Source organism: Lipotes vexillifer, unplaced genomic scaffold (assembly GCF_000442215.2).
Source record: "Lipotes vexillifer unplaced genomic scaffold, Lipotes_vexillifer_v1.1 scaffold1306, whole genome shotgun sequence".
NCBI lineage: Eukaryota > Metazoa > Chordata > Mammalia > Artiodactyla > Lipotidae > Lipotes > Lipotes vexillifer.
The window spans coordinates 206,808-227,592 of NW_006786512.1; the positions used below are offsets into that span (position 1 = coordinate 206,808).

The 20,785-nt window shown below is 42.5% G+C and overlaps 1 protein-coding gene and 1 non-coding gene across 2 annotated transcripts in view; both read left to right on the forward strand.

Annotated features, from left to right (window-relative positions):
- Window positions 1-1,698: 1,698 nt before the first annotated feature.
- Window positions 1,699-20,785, forward strand: part of METAP1D (methionyl aminopeptidase type 1D, mitochondrial) — a 79,266-nt gene continuing 60,179 nt past the window's right edge. The window contains 3 exon segments of the mRNA XM_007458837.1: window positions 1,699-1,986; window positions 1,988-2,065; window positions 2,067-2,145. Of these exon segments, the coding sequence (XP_007458899.1) occupies window positions 1,699-1,986; window positions 1,988-2,065; window positions 2,067-2,145 (445 nt within the window).
- TRNAV-UAC (transfer RNA valine (anticodon UAC)) lies at window positions 19,345-19,416 on the forward strand. The gene has a single exon. It is a non-coding gene; the product is annotated as a tRNA-Val (tRNA).

A 20,785-nucleotide genomic window follows, 5' to 3' on the forward strand; every position in this document is an offset into this window, starting at 1 on the left:
TTTATCCATTCATCTGTCGATGGACACTTAGGTTGCTTCCATGTCCTGGCTATTGTAAATAGAGCTGCAATGAACATTGTGGTACATGACTCTTTTTGAATTATGGTTTTCTCAGGGTACATATCCAGTAGAGGGATAGTCTGTCATACAGAGTGAAGTAAGTCAGAAAGAGAAAAACAGATACCGTATGCTAACGCATATATATGGAATCTAAAAAAGCGGTACTGATGGACCTAGTGGCAGGGCAGGAATAAAGATGCAGACGTAGAGAACAGACTTGAGGACACGGTGGGGAAGGGGAAGCTGGGATGAAGTGAGAGACTAGCATTGACATATATACACTACCAAATGTGAAATAGATGGCTAGTGGGAAGCTGCTGCATAGCACAGGGAGATCAGCTTGGTGCTTTGTGACCACCTAGAGGGATGGGATAGGGAGGGTGGGAGGGAGACGCAAGAGGGAGGGGATATGGGGATATATGTATACATATAGCTGATGCACTTTGTTGTACAGCAGAAACTAACACAACATTGTAAAGCAATTATACTCCAATAAAGATGTGAAAAAAAAGTAAAAACATCAGGACTATGTAGTCATTAAAAAGAATGAGCTCTAAGTGTTCTAAGATTTGATGCTTATGAGTGGAAAAGCAAGTTGCAACAGTAAGTATGTGATTCCATTTAAAATCTTTACACATATTTGCCTGTAAAAGGCATGGAATGACACACAGTGGCTGACTAAATAGTGGGATTGTGGTGTGTAGAGAGGGTGAGGAAGGGGATTTACCCTTTCTTTAAAAAATCATTTCTGGGGGCTTCCCTGGTGGCGCAGTGGTTGAGAATCCACCTGCCGATGCAGGGGACACGGGTTCGTGCCCCGCTCCAGGAGGATCCCACATGCCGCGGGGCGGCTGGGCCCGTGAGCCATGGCCGCTGGGCCTGCGCGTCCGGAGCCTGTGCTCCGCAACGGGAGAGGCCACAGCAGTGAGGGACCCGCGTACCACAAAAAAAAAAAAAAAAATCATTTCTGAATTGTCTGGGTTTTTCACGGAGTGTGTAGTTAAATTAAATTCTTAAATATTAATTAGGAGACATCACACATGTTCACCAAGAATCCTTATCAATCTTTACTGCATTTGGAGACTGTTAAATTCTTGGTTTGACTGGGTCCATGCAGAGTTCAATTCCTTCACCAGACATTCCTTGAATATCAGGTTCTTTGCTGGGTACCAGGCTACCAAGATGATTAATACCTGGTCCATGACAGAATGGGAATCTGCCCCAGAATGCAGATAAGAGGAACAGCGAATTTGGTAAAAATTGACACTGTCATTACTAGGGATACATCAGCTCCCTCACTTGATTCATAACTAGCCTTCTGTAGGCTTCATCTTTCGGCAGCGCAATTGGCAGACGTCATCCTCTCATTGTTAAAAGTCAAATTTAGGATTAAGACTCCACTTAATACCGCTGAGCTCGAGGTGTCCTTGGGGAAGGAGAAGTCCCCTGAATATACCCACTCTGGTACCCAGAATAGATTTTGCAGCTGCACACAGATCCTGTCTTGTCTGTTGTCTCTGCTGAGTAATGTAGATTCTGGGACAGCAAAGGGGCAGCTGGTGACTTTGAACCAAATTTTACCTTTCAACCGAATCCAGGGAAATAATTTGCAACAAAGGGCAGACGATGCAAAGTGCTATGTTGAACGCTAGATTGTGCTTTATTTTTTCCTCCCAACTTTACGGTTCCATGCACCAAAATGTTGATGCTACAAATATTGGATACCACGCTTACCTGACAGGCTTCTTCCATCCCACCTGGGCGCGGGGGCTCAGAGCGAGCGCGCGAACCGCGGCTGGAGCCCGTCTCTCGCGGCCAGAGCGGGCTCGGCCGGCCGCGGGTTCCCCTACTGGCCCCTGTGCCCGAGCCGCTCCGCCGCCTGGGCTCCCGCAGTCAGCTCCCGCCGCGCACGCGCACTCCCCCTCTGGCGGCCTCGGCGCCTCCGGTCTTCGGCAAGGCTGCGACTGGACTGCTCCAACGGGCGGGGCGGGGCGGGGCGGGGCGGGGCGGGGGCGAGAGCTCTCGGCCACGTGACCGACGCCAACATGGCGGCGCCCAGGGGCGTCCACCTGTTCGTCAGTAGAGGTAAGCACCTGGAGGACAGCCCCGCGGGGCTTCTCACTGTCGCTCACTGGCTACGCAAGTCTGGTTCAAAGGAATACACATCCGCGATCAGACATCTCGGCACACACGAATGTGCTTTCATTTCTGCGGACACACGCAGATACACGATGACACATTGCCACAGGAACATACCCACAGGTGTTCATTTGTCACTTGCCTAGATCACGTCACTGCGTGGCATCTATTTGCAGTCCCTCCTTGAGATTTATGGGACATTGTCTGAGGTTTTCTTCGCCCACGTCAGTTGTGTTATTGCTGTAGCAAACTCTTTTATTCCTGGGGCGGAGCGATGAACCTACAGTAACTGAAATGCGCCTGGACCCCCAGTTGCCGCAGAGAAAGCAACTTGTATCCGTTGGCATGGTACAACACGTCTTTTGGGGAACTTGCAAAATGTGATTATTCTCTTCCATTGACTTAAAGTTAAGAAGAGGAGAAATTTTGTCTGGCTAGCTTTCAGTAGGTGTTACTCTTGTGTGAGTGGTGAGATTTTAGTAAATGTGCAAATACTTTTGCTGGTGAATCTTTGTTGGATTTGAACCGGTTTCTGAATCTTTGTTGGAAAGAACTAGGAAGTTGTTTCAAGGATGGGGGAAGAAGGAAATTAAAATATTTTCAAGGGCTATTTAGGTTTCAGGCATGTAGGAACAACAGTCCTATGAGGCAAATGTTATTTTCACAGTAAATAGCTACCGTTTATTAAGTGCTTTTGAAGTACATGATACTGTGTTAAGCACCTAACATATGCTAGCTACCTTTTAAAACCCAGTGAGTTAGGCATTATTCTCTGCTGATGAGAAAAGTGAGACAAAGGTTAAGTAATAAGACTAAGATTTTACAGATTGTAAGAGGCAAAATGGGCATTTGAACATAGCACTGATTTTCTTTTTTTTTTTTTTTAAGTGCTCATTCCTCTGCCCTGCATGGCATGGTCTCTTCACAGAAATCAGTGTGCAAAGTTCAGATGAGACAGGACAAGTATGATGAGCATGTGTGAGAAGTAAAGAGGAAGATGTTTTTAGAGAGGAAGGAGGTTGGTAGGCAGATAGACCTCAGTCTTTCAGTGTAATACAGTGTTAGTGGAGATGACTAAGGAGCCACAGGAAGATATGAGGTGAGAGATGTGTAAAGGGAAGGTGATGTAGGCAGTATTTTGGACTGGTTGGAAGGGAGAGTGGAGGCCAGTGTGAGAGTACAGCCTTGTGAAAAGAGCACCAATTTACATCTCTTAAGATCTGAGTTCCAATCCAAACTCTGTTTACTAATCAAGTTACTTTTTTTCTGTTTCCTCCTTTGACAAGAAATAATGGCGTTTAGACTTCTTTTTTGTGCACTGCAGGTAATGGTGAAGAGGATCTGGGCAGATAGTCAAGGTAGAGGAGGAGCCAAAACACACACACACACACGTGTTATATACACACACATATATGTATGCATATGTATATAATCTCTTTGCAGAGTATAGAAATAACATTCATCTTTTTTTTTTTTTTTTTTCGGTACGCGGGCCTCTCACTGTTGTGGCCTCTCCTGTTGCGGAGCACAGACGCTCAGGCTCAGCGGCCATGGCTCACGGGCCCAGCCGCTCTGAGGCATGTGGGATCTTCCCGGACCGGGGCACGAACCCGTGTCCCCTGCATCGGCAGGCAGACTCTCAACCACTGCGCCACCAGGGAAGCCCCATATTCATCTTTTTTGTCACTTATGATTTTGACAAATGGTGGTTCAGACAGTCTTGGAAAAAGCTATTACAGAAATAGCTATAGTAACCCATCCCACTCTACCCCACAAGAGGGTTATCTTCTGACTAGAGGAGGGGGATCTTCTGATTAGAAGAGGGAGGGAAAATATGTCATCAGGAAGAGATTTAGTGATAGGGAAAGGCCCCTTTATGGGCTATTCATAATTACTTTTATTATGCATTGCAGACAGGTTGTCCTATACCACCTGCTCTCTGCCCCCCAGGGTTGAAAATGAAGGGTAAATTTATGAAGGGTCCTCTCTTTTCTCTCTTCCTCCTTTTCACCCTTTTAGATTGATGTAAATTAATCCACTATAAGGCTTTATGTGCCAGGATTTATCATCAGCATCTATGTGCACCTTTCCCTCTTGGAAAATGGGAAGAAGAGATTTTTTTAAAAAATTATTTATTTTTGGCTGTGTTGGATCTTCGTTGCTGCGCGTGAGCTTTCTCTAGTTGTGGTGAGCAGGGGCTACTCTTCATTGTGGTGCGCGGGCTTCTCATTGCAGTGGCTTCTCTTGTTGTGGAGCAAGGGCTCTAGGCGCGTGGGCTTCAGTAGTTGTGGCATGCAGGCTCAGTAGTTGTGGCTCGCAGGCTCTTGAGCAGAGGGTCTGTAGTTGTGGCGCACGGGCTTAGTTGCTCCGCGGCATGTGGGATCTTTCCGGACCAGGGATCGAACCCATGTCCCCTGCATTGGCAGGCAGATTCTTAACCACTGTGCCACCAGGGAAGTCCCAGAAGAGATTTTTTAACCTCTTAAGAAGGGCGTAAGGTTTCTCTCATGACTCTCCAGCTCATTGTAGGTTTAATCACAGTACACCCTCTGTATAGTAGTTACCTACTTCCTCTCTCCATCCCCACTCCTAACTAGATTGTTAATTCTTGTTGAGCAGGAACTGTGTCTTATCTATATGTCTATCTTAATAAGCACAGTACCTGGCTCAAGAGCTTACTGAATTGAGAGGCTGTTAAGACTTGTTCTCTTCTGAGGAATTCCCTGGTGGTCCATTGGTTAGGACTGGGTGCTTTCACTGCCAAGGGCATGGGTTCAGTCCCTGGTCAGGGAATTAAGATCCTGCTTAAGATCCCGCAAGCCCTGCAGCTTGGCCAAATTTGTTCTGTTCTATCATGGGCTAAGGGATGGGTGGAAACTATAAGTAGTGACATTGGAAAGGGGAAAGGATGGATTAGTCTCTTGGAAGGTAGAGAGAAGGTAACAAGAGCCTTTTAGGGATGAAGGTACTCCTGATATTAGCACTGACACTAAATCCCTCATCACAGTGCAAAATCCCTACCCTGGGACCTCAGGAGCTCTCTCCTTGCTTAATCTCTCACTCCCAGTTCCCACTTTATTAGAATCTTTGTTCCAGCTCTCGAAGCTGGCACATAAGATCCTTTGCCCAGTGAGTATGGGAAGGAATGGTGAAGGCAAAGAAGGGGGCACATTTTCTCTTTTACACTCTTGTTCCTTTTATGAGCCAGTCTCTCCTGGCTTGCCTCCTGTTTCTCTGATTTTCCCAGACTTCCACTAGGCTCTTCTACTTCTAGGTTTTTAAATATTAGTGTTCCCCAGGATTCTGTTCTAAGCCCTCATCCCTGTTTCCTCTCTTTGTTGTCAGCAATCAAATTTACCTTCCTCAGTGACTGTCAAATCTATACAGTTTTTAAAAATCAACAGAGTATCCCCTGGAACTGAGCACCAGGTCTGAATGCCAGCTCTCTGTTAGGTATCTTTTCGTAGATGTCTTACAGGCCCTTTAAGCTCAACAAGTCCGATATGGAAATGAATATTTTCCTGCACATCTGCTTCTCCGCATATATGCTCTGTCTCCGTTAATGGCATCGCCGTCCAGGCAGTACCTAAGTGTAAGTATTTAAGGGCTTTTGGTCTCCACCACTGCCTTCAGTGTCTGTGTCCAGTGAGTCAGTAAATCCCATTTCTTGGATGCCTCCGGTTTCCTGCATGGTCTGGGTATAATTCTTTACCATCCCTTGTAACTGGTCTGCACCTCAGCCCACCTTCTTCCCCACAACCAGCTGTCTTTCTAAAATTCAGATCTGATTATTATGCTTCCCTACTAAAAACAACCTCTGGGCACGCTTCATTGCTGGGATAGTCTGAATCCCTCAGCATCGAAGGATAGCACCAGCTCAGTCTGGCCTCAGTTTACCTTTTCAGCCTTAGGTCCTGCCAGTTTTCTAACCTCATATCTCTGCTAAGGTTTGCCATTGTGTACCTCCTTAATTGCTTTCCTGCAATGTCTTTTTTCACCCAGCAAACCATTCATCCTTCAAGGCCACACTTAAATGCTGTCTCTCCTTTGAAGCTGTATTTACCTCTGCCCAGGCTAAACTAACCCAGTCTGCTTACATAGCACTCAGGGCATGCCTTTATCACAACGCTTATTACCCTGTATCAGAGTATGCACACTTATCTGAAAAGTATTTGTTTACACCTCCATCTCCCTTGCTAGAATGGGAGCTTCTTAGAGACAAGAATCTTATATTCTGCATCTCTGTCTTCCCAAAACATGGCGTACAATGTGTGCACATAGTAAGTACTCAGTTTCATAACCAAATGAAAGACCTTTCAGACTGCAACCTCCTGTAGAAACATTTGTTCACAAAAATTATATGGTAGGCCTAAAGAATAATTTATCTCAAAATGTCAGTTTTTGTCATATGACCGGCCTAGTTACTGACTTTATTCCCTGCCCCCACCCCCTTTTATAGTCCATCTCCCTCCAAGATTAATTTAAGGCAGTGTTACTTCTGTATACCTTTTTGGGCAACTGTGAGAATTCCAGGTAATTTGAGTTGTGAGTCAGACTTACTGGAGATAATTAGAAAAAAAGAGGTTGGGAGGGGGAAGGGAAGAACTCTAAAAGAGAAGTGCGTAAGGCTTAAGCAGTGTAGTCATGGGAGAGATGAAGGAAGCTGATGGAAGTAAACCCTTGGACCTAATCCCTATCCTGCTGTCCTTCCACAGTCCATGTGGAGGGAACTGATGCCAGTGAGAGGAGAGGGGGCAGATTGTGGGCAAGTCCAGCAGAAATTCTAAGAAAGGCACAGTTGGTGGGTGTGTGAAATAGTTTGGCTTTTCCAGAGGGCTGTGTGGCAATGTGTATCAAGGTGTAAGGTATACATACTTTTTACCTAACAATTCTGCTTTTAGGAGTTTATCCTGAGAGAACAATAGGATGAGTGTACAAAGATGGATAAATAAGAGTGTAACTTTATAATAATGGTAATTGGGAAGTATTCACCATAATCTGAAATGTCCATTGGTAAGAGAATGACTAAATAAATTATAGTTTATCCATGCAATGGCGTGCTGTGCAGCCATTAAAAAGATGATGTAGATATACTGTAGACTTAAAAAGTCATGGACATGCATAGAGGAGAAAAGGCTGGTATAGAACAGTAAATCCCACTTACATAAAGTTTGTATCTTTATTTCCTTATATGTATATATGCCCAAAGAAATATCTAGCATCATGCTCACCCAAGTGTTCATAGCTGTTATTTCCAGATGGTGAGATTGTACTGATTTTTACTTTCTTTATAATTGATGTGTTTGAATTTTATACATTGAGAAGATAGCATTTTTATTTTCCAAACCTTTTTTTAAAAAACTGTATAAAAGAAAAAAACAACCAAGCAAATACAAAAGATATCAAATGTTTGAATGGGACCAGACCCAAGGGGAAAATTTCTTTTACTGTGCATATTCTCTGCAACAAAGCAAAATGTCTATGTAATTTATAATATAGGAAAGGAACACCTTTAAGATTTCCATGATCAAGGAATGGTAACTGGAAATTACTTATATATACTCATTACTGTAATTTAAGATGCATATAATGCTACTAATATTTGATTATTCTTGTCTTTAACAAATATACAAATTTTTACAAGTGCTTTTGTTCATTTGTGACTCTAAGGCCATAGATTCTTCCACTAAGAATTTTCTTATGATAGTGGTTTTCCAAAAATTTAACCTCCAGGTAGGGGAGGGGCTATTTTACATCATAAATTAGGTACTTTAAACTTTTGTCAACTGACCTGAGATCCTTACTGTTTTGTATAGCATCAGTAGGAAAATGTTTCCTACTGATGCTCAGTTTCATCAAACCAACTTAGAAATCATCTTTTGGGATGCAGGCCATGGATGATTTGGAAAATATCGATACTATTAATAAGGAGCTTCCTGTGACTTAAACTCTATTCATGTTGATAGCTGAGAATGGAGATGGATTTTTGCTATATGATTTTTTTTAACAAGTACCTTAATACAAATACAAATAAACTCTGTTATGATATGGCTTGTTACTACATAAATTAAAGCATACTTAACAATCAAATCATGACCCTGAATTCCCTAAAGTCAGACTTGTCCCTCAAACCATGTGTGCTCTTATGTTTTCCCTCTGCTTGAAATAGCTTTCTGTAACGCATAGTTCCTGTCTCCCATTGAAATTATGAACTTTAATACACGGTACAGGGCACGTAGACCCTCAGTGATAAATGCTGTGCAGTCAGTAACCAAAAAAAAAAAAAAAAAAAAATTTTGACCTCTATTTGTTAACCAAAAAAAAAAAAAAAAAAAGATTTTGACCTCTATTTGTTGACATGGAATGATATTCACAACATATATTATTTGGAAAATGCAAGTATTAGAGCAATTTAATATAATCTCATTTTGTGAAATCAAATATTGATATATCCATGTGTGTCAAACTGTAGAACATACAGAGAGAGAGAGAAAGATAGAGAGAATGGCAATCACCTACATAAATATTCACAGTTTTTATGAAATGTTCACTTTCCCCAAGCATTGGGAATCTTTGAAAATGCAGAGTGGATGCTATATGTCTTTGGGAATTTGGCAAGATGGGAGGAATAAGGAAAGATATGTGCAAAGCTTCATTTGAACATTATCTTGTTTTTCAGTTAAAACAGTTTTTTCTTGTAGAGACTGGATTTTCTTTTTTAGCTTTTGAATGTGCAGAATTTCAAACATACAGAAAAGTGGAGAGAGCAAGTACATGCCCATCACCTAGTTACAATAGTCATCAATTTATGGCAGCTCTTGTTTCATCTTTACCCCCAGCCACTTCCCCTCCCCAAGCTGGATTATTTTGAAGCACATCTCAGAAATATAATTTCATCTGTAGATTTTTCATTATGTATCTCCAAATGCCAGGAGCCTTTAAAATTTTCTTCATATATTGCACTTATCAGTTCTAGAATTTACATTTGGTTCTTTTCTTATAGTTTCCATTTCTGTGTTGAGGTTTCCCAGCTGTTTACTCACGTCCATCTTTTCCTTTAAGTACTTGTACATACATATTTATAACAGCTGTTTTAAAGTCCTTATCTGTTAATCTGTCATCTGGGTAATCTCAGGGTCTTTTTCTGTTTTATTCACTTTTTTTTCTTGACTGTGGATCACATTTTTCTGTTCTTCATATATGTAATTGTATATTCTTCCCAAGTGGATAATACCTTGTGGAGATTATGCTGTTCTGCCAGGCGTGGTTTTCTTCCTTGGTAGGGTAGATCTGTTTGTTTTGCTCTTAGTACTAGAGTGTGGCTCTTACTCTAGTGCAGAGTTCAGCAAACTTTTTCTATAAAGGGCCAGATAGTAAATATCTTAAACTTCTGTGGGCCCTATCGTCTCTGCTGCAGCTACTCAAGTCTGCTAATATAGTACAAAGGCAGCATAGACAGTATATAAACAAATGAGCATAGCTATATTCCAATAAAATTTTATTTATAAGAAAGTGAGCTGGGTTTGGCTCACAGGTCTTAATTTGCCCACCTTTGCTCTGCATGTGCATGGTTCTTATTCCACTGAGGGCCCAGTTGATCTTTCTGGTCCCGGTTGAATGCCTGTGGGGCTCAGTGAGGTCCGTCTGCTCGGGTTGGGCTACGACTTCAACTTCTCCCAGCCCTGCAACCTCTGGAATCTCTATTCAGCTCTCAGCCTTGCACCAGCCGCTGTCTGGTAGGCCTTGTGCCTCTCTGTTTCCCAGAACCCTCAGTACTGCACAAATTCCAGCTGCTTCAGCAGCCAGCCCTCTGCTCTCTGCGTCCCTAAGTAAACAGTGAGGGGCTGTGCTTGGCTTGGGCTCCATCTCCCAAGGCCACATTTGGGACGGTTTCCGCAGGCAGAACACTGGAGCCAATCTGGGCTCACCTTGTGTACTTATTTACCCTCAAGGTTCACTGTCCTACATTGTTCAGCAGCCAGTGCCAAAACACAGCTCCTTCACGTTTTGTCTAGTTGTCTAGTCACTTAAGGCAGGAAGGAATTCTAGTACCAGTTATGCCAACATGGCTAGAAGAGGATGTCAGTTTTTTTTTTATTCAGTAAGTTTATTTTCCCAGGTTTTTTTTCTTGAAATTTGTTTGTTGAAGCAACTGACTCGGCAGTGTGCCCTAATGGAGCTTTCCACATTCTGGATTTTGCTGACTGTATTTTCAGTGGAGTCATTTAAAATGTTCCTCTGTTAACTGGCAGTTAGACCCAAGGTCTGACTTGATTTAGGTTACACTTTTTGTTGTTGTTGTTGTTGTTGTTTTGGGCAAGAATACTTCCTAGAGTATTGCTTTTTGTGATGTTAGTGGCCACTGGTGATCATTACTTGGCTCCATTAGCTCATTAAGACTTTGCAAAATGGTAATATTTTAATTCAGTCATTCCTTCTGCGTTTATTAGCTAGAAGATAGCTACAGAAAGAAACTTTCTCATCAAGTATTTGATTACCCTGATAGACCTCATCCTGAAAAGTTAAATGTTTGATTTATTCTCTGTATTTACCAGTTTTTAAAATAACAAGTTTATCCTCCAAAAGTGACCAATGAGTTGTGTTTAGAACTGTGTGGATTTATGTTTAATTGGGTATCTACTTCCTTAATTTTCTGAAAGTATATGAAAGGATCACGCAGTGTAGAAATGTAATCCTAAAGCAAGATTGAAAGATTATAGAAAGAAGAGCAAAAGCAATTGACAGAAATAGCATTTTAAAAAGTGAATTTAGGGAATTCTTACTATAACAATGTTAAAGTGGGAGGTTATAGAGTAAGAAAGGATTGAACATCCTCCAGTGTTTGTTGCAAGTTGAGTCCCACAGTGTTAGTCCTTCACATTGCAGCAAGAGGTTCAGTTTTGTATCTAGTGAAATGTCAGATCTTATGCTTAGAATAATATGCCTCTTAATATCTAGAGAGTGATTATATATCAGAAAAAGCAACTGGTAAAGATCTGATTTTGGATCCTGTCTCTACAACTTATTATCACGTGAATTTAAAAAGTAACGTAATTTTCCACTCAACTTTCCTGTGAACCTAAAGCTGCTCTAAAAACTATGTCTATTAAAAAAAACAACTTAACCTTTCTGAATTTCACTTTCTTTACCTGTTTTCAAAAAAAGAAAGGGTATAAAATTATCTAAGTTAAATGAAAATTAAGAAATTAAGTGGGAGAACCTGTGAAAGTATCTAGCACAAGAAATGTCCCTTTCCTTTTAGCAGATGTTCTCCATTGGTTGAAGCAATTACAAGGAAGCCTAGATTCAGGGAAGGGGATATAGAGTCCCTCTTGATGGGATACGTGCCAGTGAATCGAGACAATCTAAGGCTATTTCTTGAATACAATGGGAAGGAAGAAGATGGACTCCAAATACATGCAAAATTTTGTCTATATGGACACTTTCCTGAAGGAAAATATGCGTGACTTTCATTAATTTCTCGAAGTAAGATGATTTGAAAAAAAAATAGCATCTCCCTTAGAATATCAGTATTCTTTGATACCCCTCCCACTGAGAAGTGGGGTCTCACTTAGTTGCTCCACGGCACGTGGGATCTTCCGGACCAGGGCTCGAACCTGTGTCCCCTCCCCTTGAGTCTAGACTATCTTGTGACTACTTCAACCAAAAGAGAATTGGGGAGGTGATGCTGTGTGACTTTCAAGGCTGTCATAAAAGGAGATGCTTTGTTCTGCTTTGTTCACTAGAACAGGCATGCTGGGAGCTTCAGCTGCCTTGTAAGAAACCCAGCTACCCTGGGGCTGCTGTGTTGTGAGGAAGCCAAGCCACTTGAAGAGGTTCTTTGAAAGTTATCCAGTCAGGAGACCTAATCTTTGAGTCATCCCATTGCAGGCACCAGAAATGTGAATGAGCCTTCAGATGGTTCCAGCCCACAGCCCTAGAGTCATCCCCAGCCAAGTCTTCTTTACTCAGGGCCTCAGGTATCATGCAGCCTCAGACATTCATTTCCAAATTCCTGACCCAAATAATCCACGAGCATAATAAAATTATTAGTTCTGTTAAAACACTGTTAACTTTTGGGTAACTCATTACAAAGCAGTATTTAGAACACCATGTAATATCGAAGAGCCAGCAGCAATTAATTTTCAGTGGAAAACCGACAGAACTACTTATAGGTAGTACACGCAGGCAGGCAGTCACAAAATATCTCCCACAAAACTTGGAGTCACCACACACAACAAATATGGCTTATCACCAGATATTTATTTATTTATTAAAAAAATTTTGTTTAGACTTCCCTGGTGGTGCGGTGGTTAAGAATCCGCCTGCCAAAAAAAAAAAAAAAAAAAAAAAAAACCACCCCCCCCCTGCCAGTGCAGGGGACACAGGTTCGAGCCCTGGTCCGGGAAGATCCCACATGCTGTGGAGCAACTAAGCCCGTGAGCCACAGCTACTGAGCCTGTGGTTTAGAGCCCGCAAGTCACAACTACTGAGCCTGCGTGCCACAACTACTGAGCCCGTGCACCTAGAGCCCGTGCTCCTCAACAAGAGAAGCCACTGCATGAGAAGCTCGTGCACCGCAACAAAGAGTAGCCCTCACTGATCACAACTAGAGAAAGCCCGTGTGCAGCAACAAAGACCCAACACAGCCAAAAATAAATAAATTAATTAATTAATTAAAAAAAATTTTTTTTTGGCTGCCCACGCTGCTTTTGGGATCTTAGTTCCCTGACCAGGGATTGAACCTGCACCTCAGCAGTGAAAGCATGGAGTCCTAACCACTGGACTGCCAGGGAATTCCCTATCTAGACTATATTTATAGTCTAGATGAAGTTTATTAATCTGGAGTCATTTTTACCGTAAGTGATATTACTCAGTATCATGGCTGACTTTCCACATTTGCCAGGTTTCCAAAGAGAACAGAGCTAGAAAGTTAACCCAAGGTCAAATGTGTCAATAGAGAACTATCCATTGAGAAAAGCAAAGTAAGAATATTAATATTAGACAGAACAGAATTTAAGGCAAAAAGCATCAAGGAGGACAAAGAGGTTCATGGACCTTTTCTCTTTCTACCCTCACTATCCCCTTAATGATCTCATTAGTCATATGACTCTAATAACCCATTAAGCTGTTGCCTCCCGTGTTTATGCCCTCAGCCAAGACCTTTCTCCTAAATTCCAGACTCATACATCCATCTGCTTACTTAACATTTCCAAATGTCGAAATCGACATGTGCAAAACTCCAAAACTGGACTTCTAATCTCTTCCCTAAAATTTGCTCCACTCCAAAGACTTCCCTACCTTAGTTGTTGGTAATTTTATCCTGTCAGTTTCTCAGACCATAAACCTTCAAATCAACCCCAATTCCTTTCTTTCTCTCACATATCCAGTCTGTCAAGAAATCCCATTGAATCTACCTTTTTTAAAAAATCAATTTATTTATTTATTTTTGGCTGTGTTGGGTCTTTGTGGCTGCACGTGGGCTTTCTCTAGTTGCGGGTGAACAGGGTCTATCTTCGTTGCGGTGCGCGGGCTTCTCATTATCATAGCTTCTCGTTGCAGAGCAGGGGCTCTAGGCGCGCAGCCTTCAGTAGTTGTGGCACGTGGGCTCATAGTTGTGGTTTGCAGGCTCTAGAGTGCAGGCTCAGTAGTTGTGGTGCATGGGCTTAGTTGCTCTGCGACATGTGGGATCTTCCCGGGCCAGGGCTCCAACCCGTGTCCCTTGCATTGGCAGGCAGATTCTTAACCACTGCGTCACCAGGGAATCCCCGAATCTACCTTTAAAATATACCCAGAATGCATTTTTGACACCCCACTGTCACCACCCTGAGTTGAGTCACTATCATATCTTACCTGGATTACTGCAGTAACCACTTACTGGTCTCCCTGCTTCTACCCTTGCCCTCCTATACTGAATTCTCAGCACAGCAGCCAGACTGAACTTTTACAAATGTCAAGTCAGATCATGTCATTCTTTCGCTGAAAACCTATTTCACTCAGAGTAAAAGCCAAAATCCTCATAATGTCCTGTAAGGCCCTGCTCATAGCACTTAACACTTTCTAACACACTGTATGACTTACTTATTTGTCACGTTGTCTGTTGCCTACCTCCCCACATATATAGACTATAAGTTTGGCAAAGAGAAGAATTTTTGTTTTTTTCCCTGATGTATCCCAAGTACCTAGAACAATGCCTGGCACATAATAAGCACTCAATAAAGATTTTTTGAATGAATGAATGAAAAGTGGCTAGTTAATAGTGATACAATAAAGTTATTAATAATGAATCTTTATGAGTCAAATAACATGTTAAAATACATAAAGCAAGAGCTGTTAAAAATAAAAGGAAAAATGGATAAAACCGCAATCATAATAGGAAACTAGCTTGCCTCTAATTTGTCAATTTAAGTAGACATAATAAGGTTATTGTATTTCAGAATGTTATAATTAGTAAATTTGATTTAATATTAAATTTGATACCTTGGATTAGGGGTTTTTTTTACAAATATACACAAAATAGGATAAAAGATGGTAAGTTATGCCACTGAAAACCTCAGTAAGTTCTAGAAAGAAAAATTGTACAGGGCTTCCCTGGTGGCGCAGTGGTTGAGAGTCCACCTGCCGATGCAGGGGACACGGGATCGTGCCCCGGTCCGGGAGGATCCCACATCCCGCGGAGCGGCTGGGCCCGGGAGCCATGGCCGCTGAGCCTGCGCGTCCGGAGCCTGTGCTCCACAACGGGAGAGGCCACAACAGTGAGAGGCCCGCGTACCGCAAAAAAAAAAAAAAAAAAAAAAAAAAAAAAAAAAAAAAAAAAAAAAAAAAAAAAAAAAAAAAAAAAAAAAAAAAAAAAAAAAAAAAAAAAAAAAAAAAAAAAAAAAAAAAATTGTATAAACTGCATCCTCTGATCACAAAGCAATAATGCACAAATTAATGGGGAAAGAGGAGATTTGACCCAAGTATTGTGGAAACACAAAAGGAAACTAAATAGCGGGGGATGTGCCATTTACACTGTACTGGCCTTGGAATACACAGTTCTCGTCCTCCATGAGTTCACAGTCCTTGGTGGAATCAAACAGGTGAATCAATTTTGCAACAGAATAAGAAGGATGCACAGAGAGAGGTAAGCATATGATGCAATGGAATCATCCAGTAGAGACCGACGCACCTTCACCTTTACAGAGGAGACTAGGCTGAGTCCCCCAGTGCAAGGAGGACCTGGTCAGATGAAGGAGTCTAGAAACAGAGAGGCCTCTTGTCCAAAGGCAGAGAGAGGGGTGAGAGCCTGTGCAGCCTTCTGGGAGCTCGGCTGGTTTAATATGGCAAGCAAGCAGGGTGAGAGCTAGGGAGTAGCCATTTGGAGATGCTACTTTGGGCAGTAAAATGTATAGGATTTGGGGACTACCTGAATGGGACAGCTGAGGCATGTGTGTGAAAAGGGGTAAAGATACCAGACTCCTGCTCCCTTAGGGATGGAGGAAATGATAGATGTGCGTGTAGATAGTTTTTCAGCTGGGAGAGGAGACAGAAAATTGATGAAGCTCCTCGTCCCCCAATTACTTCTGTTTCTTTCTGTACATTTTTGCAGAGATTAGAGATGAAATGAGGTAGGGGGTTGGGAAATAGGAGGAAACAATGATAAGGGATAATAGAAGGATTGCCCAGCAGTGTTGAGATCCAAGTGAAATTAGAGACCGTGTATCTGTAGTGACCCCATTCATTGCCACTGTGTGATTTTCTCCAAATGGGCATCATCCTGTGTGTATAAAAGAGTGAAGGTAGATAGTTGGATTGATTGGAATTTTCCAGATGGATGCACTGGAAGGACTAGGGAGTAAGAGAAAAGGGGAGTGGGGGGTTAGCAAGAGGGGGCTTGAATTAATGCATTCTAGAGTCTAGCCTAGGCTGGAAGTTTCCCAGGGTCATGGACCTTGTCTATTTTGTTTGTTTCTGGGCTCATTATTATTACAATGAAGAATCTAGAGCGTAGAAGTAAAAAGGGAAGAGACTGATAGTTTGGGGGGCGGGGAAAGGAGTTGTCCTAAGACGAGAATTTCCAGCAAGAGCAAAAAACAGGTATAATGGGAATGAGAAGTGAGGAACTGGAAGATTTGGGGGTAGTAGTCTGGAGTTTCACCACAGAGGTGACTTCTGAACTGGGTTAGATGGTTTTTAGTTTCATTGGAGAAAGAAACCTAATACCTATAACAATGCAAAACAGTATGATAGTGCTCTGGGAAAAAGAGGAAGGAAAGATAATTTGGGGCTGGAGTGATCACTTCACAGAATTGGGCCTTGGAGAATGAGTAAGGTGGTCAGCAGAGAGGCGGAGGGATGAGGGAGGGGCATTTCTAAGGGGGTAAAGAAGGGCAGCGGTGGGGAAACCATGTGAATACAGGAAAAGTCAAGACCTGTTCAGAGGGTTCTGGAATGGAGGGTTTGGCTGGAGCTGAGAGTTTGCGTAGAATAGTTATGAAGTGGAAGATTAATAATACAGGTTAGGGCCAGGTGATGAGAACGTTGAAGGTCGGCTTAGGGTTTATCTTATAGGCTGCAGAGAGTGATGAAGGGTTTTGACAAATAAGTGAAATAACCTGCAGCTGGTGGTGCCCTGGATGTATTGAAGAGGGAAAGCTATCGTATCATTTGGGAAATATTGGTGGAGACAAAGTGATGGGGGCCTGAATTAGTGCCTTGTCTGCAGGATGGAAAGGGAGAGATGGATGCAAGAGAAATGATACAGAGAAGGAGGAATCAGGACCTGGTGGTTAGAGAGGGGACCTGAGGAAGGAGAGGAGCTGTCAGAGCAGAAAAGAGGGAGTTGGCAGAAACAGAGAACCTAGTCAGGAAAAGAGGCTCAGGAGGAAATTTTGGGATGACTCAGTAAGGGTCAGTGAAATTGGCCACTTGGAGGTCATAGAGACTTAGACCAAAATTTTGGAAGGAGAGATGAAAAGTGATGGTGGTGGCTGCAGAGAAGTGTGGAGGTTCTTGGTTCTCTTTTTAAAAAACAACTTCATCAAGACATAATTCACAGACCATGCAATTCACCTATTTAAAGTTTACAATTCAGTGGTATTTAGTGTATTCAGAGTTGTGCAACCATCACCACCATCAATTTTATATTTTCATTACCCCTGAAAGAAACCTCTTACCCATTAGTAGTCACTCTCCAATCCCCCTATCCTCACCAGCCCTAGGTAACCACTAATCAGCCTTCTGGCTTTATAGATTTCCTATTCTGGACATTTCAAATACGTGTAATCACATAATGTGTGGTCTTCTATGACTGGCTTCTTTCACTTAGGACTGTATTTTCAAGGTTTATTCATGTTGAAGCATGTATCAGTACTTCATCCCTTTTTTAATTGCCAAATAATATTCTACTGAATGGGATATCACATTTTGTTTATCCATTCACCAATTGTTGGACATTTGGGTTATATCCACTTTTTGACTCTTACAAATAATGCTGCTGTGGACATTTGTGTACAAGTTTTGTGTACATTTGACGTACATTCTGGTTTTGACATAGAGGTCCTGGCTATGTTTAGATGCAGCGGGAAGGAAGGCAACTGGTAAGGAACAAGGACCATGGGAAATTCTGGAGAGCAGGGGGCTTCCTGGAGAGAGAGCAGACCTGAAAGAGGTGAAAAGGAATAGAAGGGGGAGAAGGGGGAAAATTCCCCTTGGAAGTGGTGAGAGTATCTCTACTTCTACAACAGGAGTGAAGGACGAGTGGGGATTTCTTTTTCTATGAATGAAAATACTTTGAAAATATATTTTCTGATTATAAAAGTAATACAAGGAAGGCTGTATAAACAGAGGCTAAGAGTGTGGGTTGTCAAATCAGGCTCCTTAGGTTCGAATCCTGATGCTGCTGCTTACTAGTTGTGGAACCTTGGGCATGTTAACCTATCCAGGCTTCAGTTTCTTCGTTTTTAAAATGGAGTTGAGACAAGTACTTACCTTACTAGGCTATTATGAAGATTAAAGAAATAATACCTGTGCAGCTGTATTAGTTACCTAGCGCTGTGTAACAAATTACCCCAAATGACAAACACTATGTCACAGTTTCTGAGGGGCAGGAATCTGGGTGTAGCTTAGCTGGGGGCCTATGGCATAGGAGCTCTCACGAGGTTGTAGTTGAGCTATTGGTGGGAGCTGTAGTCATCCCAGCACTTGACTGGGGCTGGAGGACCCGCTGCCAAGCTCACTCACATGGTTCTTGTCTGGCCTCAGTTCCTTGTGAAGGCCACTTTCTTGCCACTTGTGTCTCTCCATCAGACTGCTCACAACATGACAGCCTGCTTCTTCCAGGCTGGTGATCCAGAGAGGGTACCAGAGTGCCCACTGTGGCAGAAGCCACAGTCTTTCATAACCTAATTTCAGAAGTGACATCCCATCCCCCTGCTCCCACAGACCAGCAAAGTGTAGCAGACCAGGGTGTAGATGCCAGGAGGCTGGGTCATTGGCGACCACCTTGGCTACCACACAGTTCTTAATAATAAGCCCTTAATAACTACAGTTGGCCCTTAAACCACACGGATTTGACCTGCATGGGTCCACTTATACATGGATTTTTTTTTTTTTTGATAGTAAATACTACAGTGCTACATGGTCCACAGATACTGAAGGCTGACTATTCATTTGCAGATGTTCTCCTGCGAGGAGGGTCAGCACCCTTAACCCCCAGGTTGTTCAGTGGTCAACTGCATTCATAGTGGAAATATTAAGATATTATAAAAGTGGGGCTTCCATGGTGGCTCAGTGGTTAAGACCCCGCCTGCCAATGCAGGGGACACAGGTTCGAGCCCTGGTCCGGGAAGATCCCACAGGCCACGAAGCAACTAAGCTCGTTAGCCACAACTACTGAGCCTGCTCTCTAGAGCCCGCGAGCCACAACTACTGAAGCCCACATGCTACAACTACTGAAGCCCATGCGCCTAGAGCCCACGCTCCACAACAGGAGAAGCCACTGCAATGAGAAGCCCACAGACTGTAATGAAGAGTAGCCCTCACTTGCCGCAACTAGAGAAAGCCCGCCTGCAGCAACGAAGACCCAACGTAGCCAAAAATAAAAACAAATAAATAAATTTATGTTTTTTAAAAAGATATTATAAAAATGTATAAAGAAGAGGAAATTCCCTGGTGGTCCAGTGGTTAGGATGTGGCGTTTACACTGCCGTGGCCTGGGTTCAATCCCTGGTCAGGGAACTAAGATCCCCCAAGCTGAGTGGTGCCACCAAAACAAAAACAAAAACAAAAAAAAAGTATAAAGAAGTAAAAGTCACTCACAGTCCACCATTTAGATAGAATTGGCATTTCTAAAATGACTTTTTCCTAAGGAGGGCTACTAGTAATAGGACCATGATTTCTAAAAATTCCTTCCACATCTATAAGAGAAAGCTTATTAATTACTGAAATATTAGCTTAGGAAAATTAACATTTGAGATCCTTTTATCTCTCACATTTGGAGTCTGCACATCACACTTGTTTATCCTTCTATTCAGCATTGTGATAATTCTGAATTTGGGGCATCACATACCCTGTCTCTATCATCAGTAAGACTGTGATTTTCCTATAAGATCAAATAGAAATAGGTCACGGATGAAAGGAACACCCTCACCGGACTCCCTGCCAACTGGCTGGTCCAGCTGAAAACCAGCCCCTCTAAGAATTGATGTTACAAAAACAGCTCCTCTCTGTTGTCTTCTGTCATTTCTCCCCTACTTTATGCTCCGTGAACAGCAGCTGTTCAGGGTATTGCCGAGTGAGCACAGGGGTGCCGCAATCAGAAATGTGAGTGAGCGACACAGCAGGAGAAGGCTGGGGCCGAGGGAGGTGCGTTCTGGTGATACAGTGAGTAAGTGGGAGACATGACAAACAGCCAGACAGCAGTACGATGGCCCACTGGGAAGCGTGTGAAAGATTATCAATTACCTCGATTAAAAGAAAGAAAGCCCCCAGAAGTCTCTGTCACCAGTAGAGAAAGATCACAGCTGCTGAGGAGAGTCTTGTCAAGTCTCTTAGGTGGATTGGTGCTTCTTGCTAGCTTCTTTTATAAAAGTCAGATTAATTTTCTAATACTGTTTTCTACTTTAATGTTATTGCTTTAATCATTAGACTCTCACCAATTCCTTCAGGCAATAGGAAGCGATTGAAGATTTAATGAGATTCATATTGCTTGTCCTTAAATGTTGATGACTTCCTTCATGCATATTAATCATTCCTGACCTTGATCTTAAATTCCTTCCCAGCACAGATTCTCATCAAGCATACCTACTAGATCCCTCGGTGTTCACCAGGCACCTGGTTTGTTTCCAAAAGTACATTAACTCTAATGTTCAGTGTACATCAGATTTTTCAGTACCCTTGTCTGATTTGTCTTCTAGTTCTTACTATGATTATAAATCTGGAAAATTTAGGGGGAGAAAAATCAGCAACCCTGAAGAGGGGATTTAGCCTAGTTTAAAAGACTGTTCTGTTCAGCAGACCTTGAACATGCCTTAATTGGTTGTCTAGGTCAGTATGTCCAACTGGCAACTCTCAGACCCCATCCAGGCCACAGAGTGTTTCTGGGTGG